This window comes from Rissa tridactyla, chromosome 4 (assembly GCF_028500815.1).
Source record: "Rissa tridactyla isolate bRisTri1 chromosome 4, bRisTri1.patW.cur.20221130, whole genome shotgun sequence".
In the NCBI taxonomy this organism is placed as follows: Eukaryota; Metazoa; Chordata; class Aves; order Charadriiformes; family Laridae; genus Rissa; species Rissa tridactyla.
In genome coordinates this window covers 45,819,733-45,837,880 of record NC_071469.1, presented here as the reverse complement: position 1 = coordinate 45,837,880, position 18,148 = coordinate 45,819,733, and the positions used below count along the sequence as shown (strand labels likewise).

The following is an 18,148-nucleotide window of genomic DNA, read 5'->3' as shown; positions in this document are numbered from 1 at the left end:
GCTGGGAGGAGAAAGCAACATCTGCCTGCCTATGGTGGTCATGTGGCTTCAACATGAATATTCCCATTGTGTGGCTTACTCTGTGTGGGTTTTCTAGGATTCAGCCTGCCTTTCTAGGCTTGTTTCTATTCATGGACATCAAGCGAAGGAGAGCTTCCCAGAAGGTGGGAAGCCAAAACTCTGGGAGATGGTGGTTTTATTTATTTGTAGACTCCAGAAAGACACACAATCGCTGCCACTGATGATTATATTGCAAGATATGGTATTGGAAAAACAATTTCAACCAACAATCGGATTCATCTCTGGCTCCAACAGATTTCCAGTGCTCCTGGCCAGCAATGCCTGGCTGAGAGCTGTGCACAGAGGGGGCAGGCTGACAGATGGGCTCTGTGGAGCAGGGTGGCTCCTGGCAGCAAGCTAAGGAGTTTCTACAACAGGTAGTCAGAGTGGATGGATCAAAGAGGTCCTTGACATTGAGTTTTGCTGTAAACAAACTGCTATCAGATATCCTGTCCCTTGGTCAGCAGTGACGAGACCTGCAGCAGCTCATGGGTTCTTGTTAGAATTAAAGATGAGTCACTTGAAAGGTTGCTGCATTTTCTTTCCTATTGCTCCACTTCCTCTGTTTTCTGAAGATAAATAAGAAATGAGAGCCTGGAAATTCTCTTGAGAAGTCCTGCAGCTTGTTTGTTTTGTGAAAATACTTCTTGTTATCTAATTTTGTTACACTTGTTAACAAAAGCAGCAGCTTTCCCATAAAACTTGCCCCAAGTAAACTAACCACAACTTTGAGAACGGAGCTGCAGAGCAGAGAAGATCGTCTTGGAAACATGAAGTACTTTCTTCTGCCAGCTCATTTAGCATTTCTCTATAGCTTTGCACTAAGTAAACCTGTCCAGGTGTGTCCCTGCTCTCAGATGTTGAGAATTTACATTGCTGCTGCTGAGTTGTTCTGACTGTCTTAAAATGAGTTAAAAACTTTACTGCTGTGATTCTACATGATAAAAGTTTTCAGCTATGGAGATAAGCATGTATTAAAAGATATGCTTTTTTTTTTTTTGCAGATAGCTACAAGAAACAATGACTTAGGTGAGTTTGACTGTAATTATTATATAAATAACTGTAGGTTTTGGTGGGGCTGCTTCTCTATACCTCATTCTCATTATTCAGTATATTTTTCTCTTTGAAAATATTTTCCAGCATCAGTGGAAAACATTTCACAGAATTCAGATGTGTTTTAAAGTTGCATTCAGTGTGATTATTTATGCTGTCACGATAAAGAAATTAAGAAGACTTATTGAGCAATTGCTACATGGAACATTCTTTTCCATATGTAGCCTCAGCAAATCGGAATACTTTTCACTTTGATTTCTTTCCTATGCGATATAAGGCACTTCTCTGTCTGCTGTACACAAGACTATTGTACATTTTTTGGCATAATAACCAATAGCTCTTGTCTGTGAAAAATGTATTTGAAGTATTTTGGAGTCAGAACTGGGAAGCATGTCACAATGTCTTATGTCAAATTAACAGTTAACCTGGAAATTAATAGCTTGCATGCATTCGATATGCATGATAAAAATAGTAATTTCTTTTGTGTGACTCATCTCATTTTTACAGAGGTCAGTTATGATTTTTCTTTAATTCTACAAGCTCTAATGAAGAGAACAATGACTTATAACACTTAGCCTTGCACTCTGAAGGCTCCCAAAGCTTCTGAAGCTAAAATATATTTAGTCATAACTTTCATTACAGCTGCACTATGACATCTATATTAATATTAATCTTTTCTATCCAGGAAGCAGGGCAGATATAACCAATCTTAGCATATTGTGAGTGCTAGATTCGCTCAGTCTTAGTTTACTAATCCTTTTTCACATTATTAGGAAATGAACTTCAGTGAAAGAAATTTCCAAAGGTACAAAAGCTTGGTTAGTGTATACCTCTCATTTCCCTTTTCCACATCTATTTGCCTTCTCAGTGCCTTGTATGTTCTTTATTTGCTTCGTCTGCCAGGTAGTGAAATAGCTGTGTATGAAGGAGACATCCTCTTGAGAAGAGGACGACGCAGTGCAATTAACTGTGAGAGCTGTTTATGGCCCAAGTCACAAGATGGACTAGTCAAGGTTCCAATTAACATCTCCTCTGATTTCTGTGAGTGTATGCAAATGGATGCTGTAAAGTTAGCACTGATCTTCCGGTCCCTATACTCTCTGTTATTTTTTGTTTCTGTGGCATGCACCAAAAGCAATCTTTGTCCAAATGAGAATTTATCGACATGTCTCTTTCGCTAATCTGTTAGTTCTATGGTACTTTGGCTAAGACTCCAAACATTTCAATTACAGACACTAAAATATGTGGTCACTTGGGCAGTACTTGTTATATAAATATGAGATATTTTAATTATATTTTTTAAATTTTAATTACACATTTTAGATAATTCCAAATTAGCAAATTAATTAGCAAATTACAAATATTAGCTAATTCCTGCACTTTGATATTTAGCAAGTACAGAAGAAGAAATATAATTTGTTGACATTATGAATGTATTTTTGTCAAAATTACCACTTAGGAGCACTTTTTTGAACACTATAATTTTCTTTCAAATCTCTCATAGAAATATTCCCACACCAGAAATCCTGTAGAGGACAAAATGGAGGAAAAATCCTTGGAGATATTTTTTCTCTTATTATTTCCCTCTAGTCAGTCAATAGCTCTGTCCTGTGCAAAAGGCTGCAGGACCGATGCCTTAATCTAGAAAATTTTGTTCTGGAAGACTTTCTATGGGCTGTGCAGGTCTTCCATCTCTCCCCTGCTGAGGCTTCCATACAGACCCTTCTTAAAAGATCTTACCTTGAGAGACAATGTCATGGAAGTGAAATACAGGCCATGCCCACTTCCCATTTGTGGGGAAAGGGAATCTGTGTTGTCATTTGGGCTGAGGAGAACCCAGTCCCTGCATTATCTAGGCTGCTTCTCTGCCCGCGTGCTTCCAGTATTGCAGCATATACTCTTGTGGTTAAGTGAGGGTTATTCCATCTACCTCCCTCTCTCCAAACTTTAAAGATGAGGAAATTAAGATACGAATCGGTTGTAGATGATTCATTACTGAGGAAGCCAAATTAGGCTAAAATGTTCAAAGGTAGATAAATACTCCAGTCTTTATTTGGTACCTGAATAGAAACACTGTGATCTTCAGAGCCTCTGAACGCTGGCTGTCTCAAGTGATTCCAAGGGGTGTGTGGAAGACATTTGTTATCTCTGATAAACAAAATAGGTTTTCGGTGCTTAGCTACGTTCAGATGGCTCATTTGGGATACTTTAATCCAATTATTTGTATCTGAAACTGTTGCATTTTTTCCGTTCTGTCTAATGGAAGAAACCATGCCAGTGTTTTGCTTTCCATCAGCTGTCTTCTATAGAATATGCATAAGGGCCAGCTATGAATCTTACATCTCCCCTTAAAAATCCAATCAACTTGAAGATCTCTGAAGGCTTATTTTTATTATACTTGTATGATAAAAAGCTAACAAGTGCTATGAAGTTTTAAAGGGATGCACCAAAACCACCTTGTTTTTGATTAACTAAGGCAGATTTCTCCTGGCCCCTTTCTCTTTCTAGCAGTGACAGAGAGGTCTTGGATTGCTGATGCTCTGCAAGAGATCTCCACGCTGACCTGTGTGCAGTTTGTAAATCGCACTACAGAAACAGACTACGTGTATGTTGAACGTGGGCAGAGGTAAGCTCCTTGTCCCCTGGGGGTGGAGGCACTCAAAAAGTCTTTCAGCTTCTTTTGTGTTGTAAGTAATTGCCCTTTTTTGTTGTATGAGTCAAGATTCAGGGAGCAGGTGCAATTTTTCATTTTTCTTAACTTTCTGGTAGTTATATCAGTTAGTAGGCTGCAAGAATAAATGTGTATGTGGACTTAAAGATAATGGGGTGTAATTCAAGATGAGGTATTTTCCTTAATTGTTGTAAAAATTTAAAGAAGTGTAATTGTTTCGGGTTCTTTGCTTGACTACTTAAACTGCTTCATCTTAGTTTGATATAGCCATTTTACTGTTTTAAAATTTGCCATACTCATCACAAAGGCTGTATGCAGTTTGGCATCTTTCTGAAGCCTAGATATCTCACACCAGTGACTATTTGCATGTCCTCTTTTGTGGCTGCACATCCGGAGGCCCTTGGTGGCATAATCAGTACATCTATTTCTTTGTATTTGCTGAATGTGATCATTTTGCTTATTGATTGCCTGTTCTTAGCTGCTGGTCTTACTTTGGAAAAATTGGAGGACGTCAAGCAGTAGGCCTGGTGAAAAATGGCTGCATGGATAAAGGAGCAATTCAGCATGAAATGAACCATGCACTGGGTTTCATCCATGAACAGGCACGGAGTGATCGGGACAGGTTTGTCAAGATTATGTGGGAACACATTGTGGCAGGTATGTCCACTAAATCTTAAGAGAAAACATACACTTTCAGATAAAGGAGAATGTTTCTTCTATGAACAGCCGTGCAAACAAGAATCATGATTAATGCTGGATGAATTGCAGCAGCAGCACATTCAGTGTGACAGAATTTCTCATTCAGTATACCAGGGGAACTTCTGTGGCTACACCTATGTTAGTGTGGTCCCCCAAGGCAGATGCAGCCTAAAAGTAGCTCTACGTTCTTATTTTCGTTGCCATCTTGAGCCCAGACTCACCTTGTATCCAAAATACCAAGATCATCGGGAACGCAAAATGTTGTTGCAAAGACTTGGCCAGGAGGCAAGGGGGGGACTTTTAGCTGAGGTGGGTGAAACATGATATTCAGAGATCATGATGGGGAATCATGCAACAACTCTATATTTTAGGGAGAGCTATGGAAACAGGGAAGGCAGCAGGTAGGCATCTTGGCACTGGCAGTGAATGAAATGCACATAGCCTAAAATGTAGATGAACAAGGGACTCAACGTGGAGAGAAGGGAAGCACATGCAACCACTAGCATGTGCAAAATCCTGGGACCTGGCATGATGTGGGAGGAAGGACTGCAGTTATTTCATCCTTGAGGAGAGAGTAATATACACTGCCATGAAAAGAAGGAGCAATAGGGAGCAATCAGGACTGGTATATCTGTAGGGGGAAAACAAGTGAATGTTATTTAGGGAAAGGAATGCAGGATGAATAGTTTGGGCATGTGCCCTCAATCTGTGTGCTGGGAACATGGGAGCATATCACAGAATCACAGAATGATAGGGAGCTCCGGGTTCTAGAGAGAATAGTAGGACATCCCAGGGAAAGCGAGAAAGTGGTACATAGAAAGAAAGTAGGGGAGGAAAGGATGCAAGCAATCACTTGTCTGACAGCTATGAGAGAGCTGGCCAACGCACAACAATTCTAAAAAGGTAATAGTATACTTAGTTCATTATAGAAAATAATAGTAAATGAGGCCGAACAATTGAATACCAAATTCTAATAAGTCTCTTCAATAAATAAGATATTCAACTTTTCAATGTCATGCACAGCTGAAAATATATCTATCTTTTTCTCCGGATGGAACTTGATTGTTTTTATTGCAAATTCCTAACACACTGTTCTCCAAACTTTTTTCAGCTATTCCCATGATATCCTAAGTAAATTCCACTTGTGCTGTTCTTTATTGAGGTTTCAGCTCTAGTGTTAAGGTATAATTTTCCTGTGAATTTTTTGCCATTGTACAACAAGGGTGTGTCATGTTTCCAATGCTAGCAAAGGATGTGCTAGGAAAGAGGAGTTGAAAACATGGAGTTATACCAAAGATACTGGCACACATAAACTCTTACACTAGTTTTGCAGGGGGAAGTCCACAGGTTCCAATGTCATCATTCCTAAAGGATACAGATGTAACCGAGCTCTGATTCAGGCACAGTATCATGAAAAGATAAAAGAGAGGGAAGAGGTGAAGAAGACAAGACTACACAAAGGGAGATGGGGTATATCTTCAGTGTTTTAACAGCATTCACCAGGAGCGGAGGCTGAGAAGACTGGCATCACAAGGGAGTTAGAATGCAGAGTGTGTGCAGCAGAAGCACTGTAGGGAAAAAATTGCAAAGATATGCAGGGAAAAGGAAATGAAGAAACACAGCTATGTTCATGAGGACTGTTAGTGTACATCTCCTGCAAAAACACGGTGCTGATGGCAGAACTCCGCCTGACCTCAGTGGTGCTGAACTAGACCTCAAGACCTTTTGCAGCTTCCCAGCTCTCCCACGCAGGCTGTTTTTCTCTTGCCAGGACTGCAGTACTGTGGATGGTTGCTGGGTTTTATTTTTACCCAGAAATTCACCTTGGAAGCCATCCTACTTCTTTGTTTTGACAAAAGGCAGCCTGATCGGTTGCTGTCCACTTAGCTACTTAAAACTCAGCTTGTTTATCCCAAACTTTTGGGGAAAAAAAACTGTCTTCAAAGTCTTCAGCCAAAGCTTCCTTTTCGGCTCTTCTGAGTCATTACACCTAGATTCTGGCAGAGATAGCTTATTTTTTTTTATAGTGGAAAAGATGGAAAGATGGGCTAAGTCACCACACATGTGCAGGTCTAGACAGCCAGATTTCTCTGGCATGTGATGAGGCAGATACTAGCTTTCTGGCACCACCTTTGTCCAGCCAGGCTGCTGTTACATTTTCTTTTTTAACAAACCAATTCAGCAAAGCACGCATGTGCCAAACAGTAGCAATATGCTTAAATGTTTCACTGCATTTGAACTGTGTTCTCTGTTCATCACCTCAAAAGAAGCTGTGCACTTGCTGATAATTCTTTCTGAAGTCAATATAGCAGATAAGAGGAACTGAGATGAAAACCTAACAAAGTCAGGAAAGCCAATGCTGTTGAGAACCAGTTTGAGACTTAACTGAGTTTTTGAGCTATCAAAAGCTCCAAAGCCATGTTTATCCCCAGACTTTCTATAATTCAGGATTGTGAAGCTTCTCATTGGGACCAGTGCTGAAGGACATTACTGGAAGAGACTGGCTCTGATTACAAGCCTGCCAGCCAAGTTGTGCAGACTCCAGAGATTTTTCTGACAAGCGTCCAAACTGAACTCTTGTCCAGATGGTTTGTGGTTTACAAACCACTAGTTACAATAACGAAGGTACAGATGTTGAACTGGAAAGGAGTGCTCAGTGGTTAGGGCATTAGCCTCGAGGCCAGGCTCCCTGCTCTGACATTGCTTGCTTGCCTGTCTTACCATGGACAAGAGACCCAGGGTGCAATTTGTATTCATGGTCTCCTGTCAGTGGAGAGAAATAGGTGCCTTCAGATGAAACTCCCTCCAACTGTGTCTCTCTTTCTCTCCCTTTCCTCTCATTATCCCAGGAGCCTTGATGAATAGCTTCAGTGCCTAACCTAGAGAAATAAAGCCAGGTGACTTGAATTCCAGTCTGTGTTTCTGGGCCCCAGTCCTGTGTCAATGTACCACTTTCTTACTTCATATGGGCTTTTTAAGGCTAAACAGATGAAAAGTGACGAGATGCCCAGCAGCTCTGATGAGAGGGGCTATATCAGCAGCTATATGCAGACAGAATGTTTCTAGCTGATCTTACTGAGTGCCCTTGCTTTGTGCGAGTCATATCACTTCACTGTAGTTATTGCTGATGGGTTTGACCAGAGACAGAGTCAGAACATGGGTGATAACATGTACTTTGGAGTGAATAACAGGCAAACTTTCTTTTGTGGTCTTACAACCTTTTGGTGGAAGGACTCAGCAAGACAGGTTGGTGGTCACCCACACATACCTCTGAATTTTTAATCTAGGTGGTCAGCCAGAGTTCCCTCTGAAGGTATGGATGCAGCTTTGGGGACACAGGTTGGATGCTTATAATGTTCAAGGTAATGCACTGAAATATACTTGGAGACACTCTAATGAAGATGAACAGATGAATACTTTTACTTGAAGAGTGGAATGGATTCATTGATTATATCGAAACTTTGACTTAGTTGATTCAGTTTATATTCTGAAACCTACTAGGCTGAGTGAAAATGGGTTCCCATGGGCTTCAAAGGGCTCTGGTGGTTTTGATAGAGCCAAGATCTCATGAGAACAAGTATTTGTATCCTAAGTTCTCTTAGGATTACGACAGCAGGCAGTGTACTATAATAATAACAGCAATAATTGTTCTGACTGAAATTTTGCTTTCCTACCTTACAGGGGAACAAGGGAACTTCGGAAAAATGAATTCCAAAAATCTGGGCCTTCCCTATGACTACTCTTCAGTGATGCACTATGGCGCGTAAGTTGTTTTCTGAAATGTCTTTTCAAAAGAGCAAACAGCTTTCAGATCTTCTGCTCAGATCCAGGAAGAAGGAATTGGTCTGTACAGGGAATGACTTTTGGTGTTCACTTAAAATTGAGTGAATGGACATAGTTAAGGGTGACTTCCTTTGTCAGCAGGATTTCTGGAAAACAGAGTTGATATGGATAGAAGAAAAAATTAGGACAATGTTTTCTTTCACTGTACTCCTGTCTCTTGCTAGAGGCCTTTGACATGGCTATGGTCCAAAGTCTAACTCCACTGAGTCACTAATCTAAAACAGTTCTGAAGTCTAAATAATTTCATTAACGTAGTAACAGCTGATCATAGACAACAATACTTAATTACAGAGAGAAGAAAGATGGGATTTTTTATATATCATTAAGATGTTGTGTGCTGCCTCATATTCATCTGGGAACACTGTCAAAGGCTGCATTTTAGTCCACAATGTACAAGCTTGTATCATGTACCTTCTCCTTTATTTCCACTAGCAAGTAACAACTTCTGAACAAAACCATGAAATAAAACTTGTCTAGCAGGAGGCAGGAAATTGCAGACAGCAAACAGACAATTGGTAACTGAGACAGAACTACTGCAGCTCCTCTGCCTCTGGAACCATGAAGGTGGGATTCAGTTCACTGTGCCAGGACATTAGTGAAAGCTCTTCTCACTCAGGACAGTGCAGCTTTTTCTTGTTTGTTGCTTTCAGCTGCTGCACGCAAAATGGCTGCCATGCTGGTCCTCTTCAGGGAAGGCTAACTGGTCTCTGAGAAGCTTCTTGCCCTTGTCCATTGAAATTCTGTGCATGTCGTACATCAATATGATTATGCAGTTACAGAACTTCACTGTTTAAGAGAAGTGATCTAGAAATGTGATTCCTTTATTTCTACAGGTATGATTTCTCCAGCACTCCAGGGAAACCAACTATTGTACCAGTTCCTGACCCCTCCATACCCATTGGGCAGAGAGAAGGGCTGAGTAACTTGGATGTAGCTAAAATCAACAAGCTCTACAAGTGCAGTAAGTGCTGTAGATAGAAGGCATGCGAATCCTTATACAGCTGATGTCTGCAGGCACTGTCAGACATCCCCCAAAGGAACTCAGCCCACAGTCCATTCAATACATCTATCCCTCACCCTACAAGAGGGCTGGTATGTGTGTGGAAACAGACCGATCCCTGTGGCAAGCTGCTGCCTTCTTGGAAAGGACAATTTACTTTCAAGAATCTACTGTCATTCTAAGTTATCCTCACCTAGTCCCTGCTCTTTGACATAAGCAAAAACCATCAGAGAAATCATGGTTGCTACCTCTGTCAACTTCTCATTTCAGGAAAGCTCTGAAGGTTGCAAAGCACGTAAGCTATCCTCAGGGTCATGTGCATCCGTAGTACCAGCAGGTTTGTGATTTCTTTCAATTAGAAAACGACTTCAGGGCTGTAAGTATGGGTGCCATTTAGGCTGATCAGAACGTCTATTTGAGGGGAGTTCTCCAGGCTTTTTGTACAGTTATCTGCTTCCTTGCCCCATCCATTTCTTAACCCATCACTGTGCTATCTTAAGGTCTAGAAATATCTAGCATTCCTCTGTAGCAACTCTTCAGCTGAGAAGCACAAAACACAGGTAAAACACCAGACATGCCCCTGCAACGCATGGGTTTTGCCTCGACTCCCAGTACATAGGTTAATTGATTTATATGGTATTTGACTTCCCTGAGATGTTTTTCAATTCGTTTCCACCAAAACAGCAAGAAACATTAACATGGCCTAAATATTAGTGTACCAAATTCTGCTCTGAATTGTGTTAGAACTTAGTTAAATAAACATCAGTAATTAGTGGGAATCCACATTCTTTCAGTTGGATAGTTAGGTACAGAAATTGCTGAGAGTGGTTCCTCCCAAATTCGTAACTGCAGGTAAGAAGTTTACAATTTCAGTGTCTGTCATGGTCTCAAAGATGGTGATAACAAGTATTTAATGATATTTATTCTTGCTAGTGGGTCTGGGAATGAATCACACTTCAATACCATTATTATGTAATTTCATAATTAGATCTGTGTGTTTGGGAAGAAAAGGGATAAATTTTAAAAAAAGGAGAAAAACTCAGGGGCTAAAAAGACAAAAAGACTGGTCATCTCAGGGAAAGTGGGGAGCAAAAAAAAAGTCATAAATTCATATATTCAGATGTCATATATTCATATTTTGTAATTTGGGGAGTTACATATAGTGCAATAAATGCAGACTACATGTGGGAAGACGAAAGACAGATGAGATCAAGCTTTGTATACCAGTCACTAGGTTTGTAGCTTGACTTCAGTGCTGTCTGTTATTGTTTTCCCCCAGTGACTACCCCTCTTTGCTTGGACAGAATCTAGTTTTCAAGCTTGATTTTTGCATACAGTTACAAATACGCACACATTTGCTAGTAGGAATTGATGTACTGATGTCATTGAAACGACTCCTGTGATTGAGGTTAAGAAGTTCATGAAAGATCCAGGCCTTTTATAGTAAACTCAAATATGCGAGTGAAGCCCTGCTGTCTTTAATAAAACATTAGCAGCTGAAGCAGATAAGTACCTTAACAAGCTTTATTTCACTTGCAGGTTTTGAATAACTTTTAGACTAGGAACATCTACACGATTGTAAGCATTATCATTCATTTCTCTTTTGCAAGCTTGACTGATGCAGATGGTTGGAGAGATTTGTCAGGCATTTCTGGAAGATTTTTGTGCAGTTTTCATTCTCTTCAACACTGTTTGGTTCTTCCCTTCAGATTGCTGTAGCTCTGTGTTGCCTAAACCCAAAGGCTCGTTCTCCTCTGTCAATTACCCATCCCCATACCCAAATAATAGCAACTGCCTGTGGCTGATCCGCATCCGTCGAAGTAAGGTAATTTTTATTACGAGAAAAAAGGTTTGAACCAGTGTCAAGGCTACAGAGCATTATTTCATTATTATGACTACCCTCTGGGAGTCATTTTCATGGACTGAGACATTTATTTTGTTATGCAGTGAATAAAAAGACAGTCTCAACAATTTTCATAAGACTTATTAAGACTATCAGATGCATTATTTAACTTAATTTTTATCCAGTTAAGATTGGATGGCTTTTCAAAGACATTACTGGGCTCAGTAACAGGGTAGCTATGTGAAATTCTATGCTCTTTTTATACAGAAAGTAAAGTTTCAGTGATACATGGATGGTAAATTGAATACGAAGTCCTAGTTCACTTCATAACAATTAGATGGTTTGAATCTTTCCCTGTGTATAGCATTAAACCCAACATCTGTTTTCTTGTTTCTCAAGATTTTCCTGCAGTTTGAGGCTTTTGATCTCCAACTCTCCTCAGACTGTTCTTCTGACTATATAAAAATTTACAATGGAAACAGCAAAAATTCCCCTGTCTTGCTGGACAAATACTGTGGGAAGGGGCCACTGCCCTCCTTAGTGGCATCTGGATCAGCAATGCTGGTAGAGTTTGCAAGTGATGAGAGCGTTACAGCCACAGGATTCAGAGCCTCCTACAACAGGGGTATGAACACTCCTTTACTGAGCTTGGAGAACAGTATTAATAGAATTTGTATGGAAGAATACTAAGCAAAGAAGTAAAATATTTCAGCAGTAGATTTTCATGTTAGCACATTTTTTCTTGGCTTGAAGACAGAATACAATAGAGTATAAGCAAGCTCACTTCTACTGCCAAAATACTCATTAATATGCCTTTCTCTGTTTTTCTCCTTTCTCCTCAGTGAATTGTGGAGATACTTTCACAGACTCAAAGGGAGTCATCACCTCTCCAAACTACCCCAATAAATACCCCAAAAACCAAGTATGCTTCTGGGTCATCAGTTCTCCAGTAGGATACAAGGTAAGGCACAGATGAATTCATTTGTGGGTTTCATTAGTGCTCTCTAATGGAATCTCTTTTTGCCTTGGACAATAACAGCTATAATGTCACTTTTTGAGCAGGCATTCTCAGAGTAAAAATTTGAACACAAAAATCCTGTTTAAGAACTTAGGCTGGATCTTGGTATCTGAGGTGTTCAGCAAGGGAAAACCTTTACACACGCCTGTGAACTCCTATGAATTTAGCTTGTACCAGTAAGTTTGGTTCAGAATAATCCCTAGGTAAGAGTTCCCACTAGAAAACTGAAACATTGCACAGCTGCTGTTTTTATTCTCTAGAGAAAAGAACTTAAAGTGTACAAGATCAATCTTGTCCCTTGCTTCTCCTTCCAATCCAAATGCTCATGAACTAAGCAAATAATTTGCTACTGATTTACATTACAGTATGGGATCAGGATGTGGTGCAAAGACAAAATAAAAAATGGTGCCTGCACACAAGGAATTTAGACTATTTGTGCTTACTATATACAAAGGGTGAGAGAAAAGGATATAACCTGGAAGCAAAATGCATTGGTTGTATTTTCTCCAGATATCTCTCAAAATGTTATCCTTTGAGCTGGAAGATAGTGACAGATGCATCTATGACTACTTGCTCATACATGATGGAAGCCGACCTACATCACCTGCAGTTGGCCCTTACTGTGGGACAGAGAAGGTTGCAGACTTTACTTCCACTGGGAACTTTGTGCTCGTTGAATTTCACAGTGATATAGTTTGGGAGTTGCCCGGATTCGTGATGAGTTACACATTTGGTAGGTAGTACTATAGAGATGGGAGTTGGAAAATACAGAATGAAAGTAAGAAGCCAGCTAGCCACAGGTAAAAGTCAAGATGCCACCAATTTCAGCAAAAAACTGTAGCTCCCTGATACCTTTAACAAGCTTGAAGCTTGATCTCTTAGTCTTACGTCTACAGTGGTGTCATTTGCATAGTGAATTATGGACAAAACCATTCCTGCTCATGGGATGCTTCTGTTTGAGCTTCTGTCTGTAAGCTTTTTGTTATAGTATTCCTGTTGCCGGTGTTGCATGGAGAAATACAATAGCAGAACTGAAACCATGTGAGCAGATTTTCAAGAACTTCTAGTGTTAGAAACTGCCCGTAAAAAATTCAGAATATGTAGCAACTTTAACCTGTATTCTGACAAATGTTATTACCCAACCCTAATGTGCATTCCAGTAGGCATACAGAAAAACCTTCAGACACATATTTGTTTATGCTTTGAAGCCAAGCTCACTTATACAATTCATATAGGCACCTTAGCTTAGCCTGGAAATCACCACTTTACACTGAAGGTGCAAACTAGGATGTTTGCATCTCAACTCAAAGAATTGCACTACTCCTCTCTGAGATGAACCAGGTCAGGGAACAGATTTAACTAAAGAAACAATTAAGAGTGGCAGGAACAAGCAGTGAGGGAGAGGGAATGGAGGGAAGCACCTATTGTTGCCACTTTGCTGTGGCCTGAATCAGGTATTGAAATTGTCCACAGGGTATTACCAAAATATTTTCTAAAAATGAGGCCTGAAAACCTAATGCAAAGTCCACCACATATAAAAGGAGCCACTAACTTTGGAGAACATATTAGGTGTTAAGTACTTTGTCAGCAGAGAGAAATCTTCCACCTCTGAGAAGATGTCTGAAGAAGAGAAAGAAATCACCACTGTAGACACCTAACACTTTGCCTTGACTTGATGTATTCAGAACTAAATGCCAATGCTAAACTGGAAGATGCCAAAATGTAATAAATAATAAAAGTTCTTGCTACAATTAAGCCTTTGTGAAGAAGAGCACGTAGAAAATGCCAATTTGCTTTACTGGTACTAGGAAGGCAGCCCAGAAAATTTTGAATTATGCTGACTTTTTTTTTTTAAGAATCTGTTTTGTTTTCCTTTTTATGCATTGGTTAATTTTCACCCTCAGAAGAATTACAATTGATAAGTTGTGGACAGCAGGGTCTAAAGCTTGCTTGCATCATGGTGGGAAAGTGCATGCACAGCAGGCAACAAATATTTGTAGTTCTTACAAGTTCCTGTCTTCTGACTATGAAAAGTATTCCTTCATTTAATTTGGCTCACTATTTAGATCGGCACCTTTTTGGAAGATATAACAATTTCATCAGCATGAGAGAAAATTAAACTCTATTTCTGTTTTTAACCTCAACTTCAGTCTGTACAAAAGCTAATTCTTCTCCCTGTTTGAGGATTTTCATGGAGCTGCAGAAGTACCAACCCCGTGACAACTGTCATTGTATACAAAGTTAAATGGGTCCCCATTTTAAATATACAGTGCTGAACAGCTTTGTAACTTGAGTGTTACTTTAGATTCCCTTTCCATGGCCAGATGTGGGGCTTTGTATGGGTCCAATGTTTTAGATGTTCACCCATATTTGGTAAAGGAGCATGAACAACATGTTGAAACAGCAATGTACCGCATACAGGAATATTAGTCTTGCAACTTGTCCCTTGAAATATGGTTTTAAGTAGGAGTCTGAGACATGGCAATATGACTTGACCAGGGTGTTTTATTTATAAGCAAGCCCTTCCTGCAGGCAAGTTGTAAGCCCTAAGGGCACACAGCCTGGCTAAAGACTCTAATCTCATTTGAGATTATGAATTCGACAATAGTGATGTAGAAATGCATTCCTGAATGTACAGACAGGCTGAAATATAATGGGATGAATAAGTTCTCCCTTTCATAGGAAAGGCTTTTCAGTCTGAGATCTAAAGGTTCTGCTTTTCATGAGTTCTGTTAGGGATCCTTGTTAACTGCTCTCCTTAAGGGATATGCACATTAGCTGGAGCTTCCACACATGCTCCAAACCACCTCCTGACCCTCTGCAGATATCAAAACCTTCAGCTTTCATCTAATTATTGCTAAAATCCCTGGTTTCCTGACAGTGGTCCCCACTTTAGTTATACATTACTCATCTATAAATCTGTGGCCCACAAACAGGAGAGTGCAAGACACAAAACATCCTGATGAATGGCATCCTTCTTATAATGACTGCTGCTCATTTTCACCCACAGTTAGTTGTGAGTCTTAAATGGAGAAGCTGTAGAATTCACAAACTCTGCTAAGAGCTTAGGTGTACCCAACCACTCAGTGTAAGGGGACTTGCATCTAACAGACGATAATCCTCCCACAACAGGCATTGCCCATATATAAAAATGATTTATAAGCTTGCTATTAACATGCATATTCTAAGATATATGAATTAAGAGTCACCAGCCAGTAGATGCAATGGACAGTATAGCCAAAAGTTTAGGATTCAAATACAATCATAGGAGGATTTTGAGAGTTTCTACTGAAAGTTCAGCATCCACTTCACACACCTTTGAAATCCAACATGTAAGGATTTAACCTTTAAAAAACAGAGGTATCTAGCAATGATGAATACATATATGTATTCCTATATATGTACATACCTCATGATACAAAGAGGCATGACCTTAATTGCACACAAAACCAGATCTGTGCTAAGGGAGAAACACTTCTACAAGCCTGTACATATGGAAGAGACAAGAGTGTTTGTGTCCCTGTAGTCCAATCTTACCTGCTTTGGGACTGTCCAGGTTCCTATCTGGGAGGCAAATCAGGACCTTCAAGTAGTACGCTTTTGTACTCTGTAAGAATCAGAACAGAGATCTGTCAATTACTGCTGTAGGAGAAAAACAGCCCGAAATAAAGCATTACGAAAACACACAAAAAATGTACTACTCATAGATCTTCTTTTTGTGTGTGTTTAATTTAAAACACATTTCCTTTACATAAGTAAACAACTGTGGTTGAGACTATGCTTGCTTGCATGACTAGAACCCCAAACAGAAAATAAGGACAGCTTTTGGCATGCTGATAGTACTGTTGGTTCCTCATCTAGAAGAAAATGAACCTACTGAACAGCAAGAGAGTACTGAAACTCAGTTTTCAGTTTCACTGTGGTGATGATCTGCCCTTTTTATCACACTGAACTGCAAGGAGACACATTACAGCCTAGGAAACTGAGTAGGCAGACAACCACATTTTGAATTGATTTGAACTTTTTCATACCAAAAGTTATACTTCTAGACGTGTTCCATTATAGTAATCAAGCCCCAAGATTATCATGGCCAAGGCTAATACACTGGGGCACAGTTTCACAGCAAGTTAGAGAAGAACACAGCATTTGCAGCTATAACTATGTGGCACAGAGTATGTACGACTTACTGCACAACAACTGAGTTTGGCAAGGAGAAGACATATGAACCAAAGACCATTTAATCTCTCCTACAATTCAAACAGAAATTGAAAACCGTATGGGCTAAGTCGTCACATAGGATTTTAATAATCAGAGTTCCCTTTATCATGGGAAACATCTGCAGGCAGGAGAAGAAATAAAAAAAAGCTGCTGCTGTTCATCTGCCAAATCGCCTTCTGGTACAGGAGCTGGAAGAACTGCGGGGCCCGGGCCCCCTCTGGTGGACACCAGCAGGGGAACGTGAACCGGTCTCCCTCTTCTCCAACTAGGGGAGAGTGAGATCTCCTGCCCTGGTCACGACTCTCAGGTCCATCCGGTAAATTCAGCCGAGGCGTTTCTAAACGGGTAAGTTCAATTTCTTTAACTGTCTTGCTCCTTCCCTCGCACCTCTCTTGGTGGTGCTCTCTGGGTAGGAAGGTTCTTTGGATCACTGCTTGTACTTTGTATTAAAGAGCAGCACCCCAAATTTACACCTGGTGACATTCAGACTGAAATTTTTTCTTCCTCTTTTCCCATCGACTAGCTCAATAGCAAAGACAACATCAAATGAAGTCTTTTATTTGAGTAAATTCTGCTTTATGTTTGTCTTGATTCCCTGCTTTATGCCTACAGTAGCTGGAACTTCCAGATGGTCTCTAGTACAATTGCTGGACAGGTGCGAAGTTTAGCTTCTAAGTTTTATACAGTTGTCTTTCTAATGTTCTTTACTATTCAAAAAATCTGAACGCTTGAGAGGGGAATCCCCAATTTTTTTCCTTTAGCTTTATTCCGATATTAATGAGTCTTACTTCCTTGAATAGACCAGCCAGTTTCCTAGTTCAATTGTGTAGGTCTTTATAGTGTGGACTTATCTATTAAACTGGAAAGAATGCAAAATGTTAATTGCAAACCCACACGATTAACAAGATGACTCATGGGAACCAATGGCACCTAGAACTACATTCAGTAACCTTTTTTTTTACAAACACTGTAGGACATTGACTTCTGAAGGCATGCAAACAAACACTGGCAGAAATATTGGCTGGGAATACCTGGAGTTTCACAGTTCACCTGATTCCATGCTCTTCTGAACCAGGATCTCACCACAGTTTAAGACAATAAGATTCACAGAATCATAGAACTTGTTGGGTTGGAAGGGACCTTTAAAGGTCATCTAGTTCAACCCCCTGCAGTCAGCAGGGACATCTTTAACTAGATCAGGTTGCTCAGAGCCTCATCAAGCCTGGCCTTGAACGTCTCCACAGATGGGGCCTCCACCACCTCTCTGGGTAACCTGTTCCAGTGCCTCGCCACCCTCATTGTAAAGAGCTTCTTCCCAATGTCTAATCTAAACCTACCCTGCTGTAGTTTAAAACCATTGCCCCTCATCCTATCGCTACATGCCCTTGCAAACAGCCCCTCCCCAGCTTTCTTGTAGGCCCCCTTCAGGTACTGGAAGGCTGCTATAAGGTTTCCCCGGAGCCTTCTCTTCTCCAGGCTGAACAACCCCAGCTCTCTCAGCCTGTCTTCACAGGAGAGGCGCTCCAGCCCTCTGATCATCTTCATTGCCCTCCTCTAGATCCGCTCCAACAGGTCCATGTCCTTCTTGTGCTGAGGGCTCCAGAGCTGGACACAGTACTCCAGGTGGGGTCTCACTAGAGCAGAGTAGAGGGGGAGAATCACCTCTCTGGATCTGCTGGCCACACAGTTCTTTTGATGCAGCCCAGGATGCGATTGGCTTTCTGGGCTGCAAGCAGACATTGT

The 18,148-nt window shown here is 40.5% G+C and overlaps 1 protein-coding gene across 1 annotated transcript; it reads left to right on the top strand.

Annotated features, from left to right (window-relative positions):
* Window positions 1–830: 830 nt before the first annotated feature.
* On the top strand, window positions 831–12,928 carry LOC128909056 (embryonic protein UVS.2-like). The gene is made up of 11 exons (XM_054200225.1): window positions 831–899; window positions 1,065–1,089; window positions 2,017–2,154; window positions 3,622–3,739; window positions 4,263–4,441; window positions 8,165–8,246; window positions 9,160–9,287; window positions 11,036–11,151; window positions 11,569–11,794; window positions 12,012–12,130; window positions 12,698–12,928. The coding sequence occupies exons 1-11, from the start codon at window positions 831–833 to the stop codon at window positions 12,926–12,928; spliced, it is 1,431 nt and encodes a 476-aa protein (XP_054056200.1).
* Window positions 12,929–18,148: the final 5,220 nt, after the last annotated feature.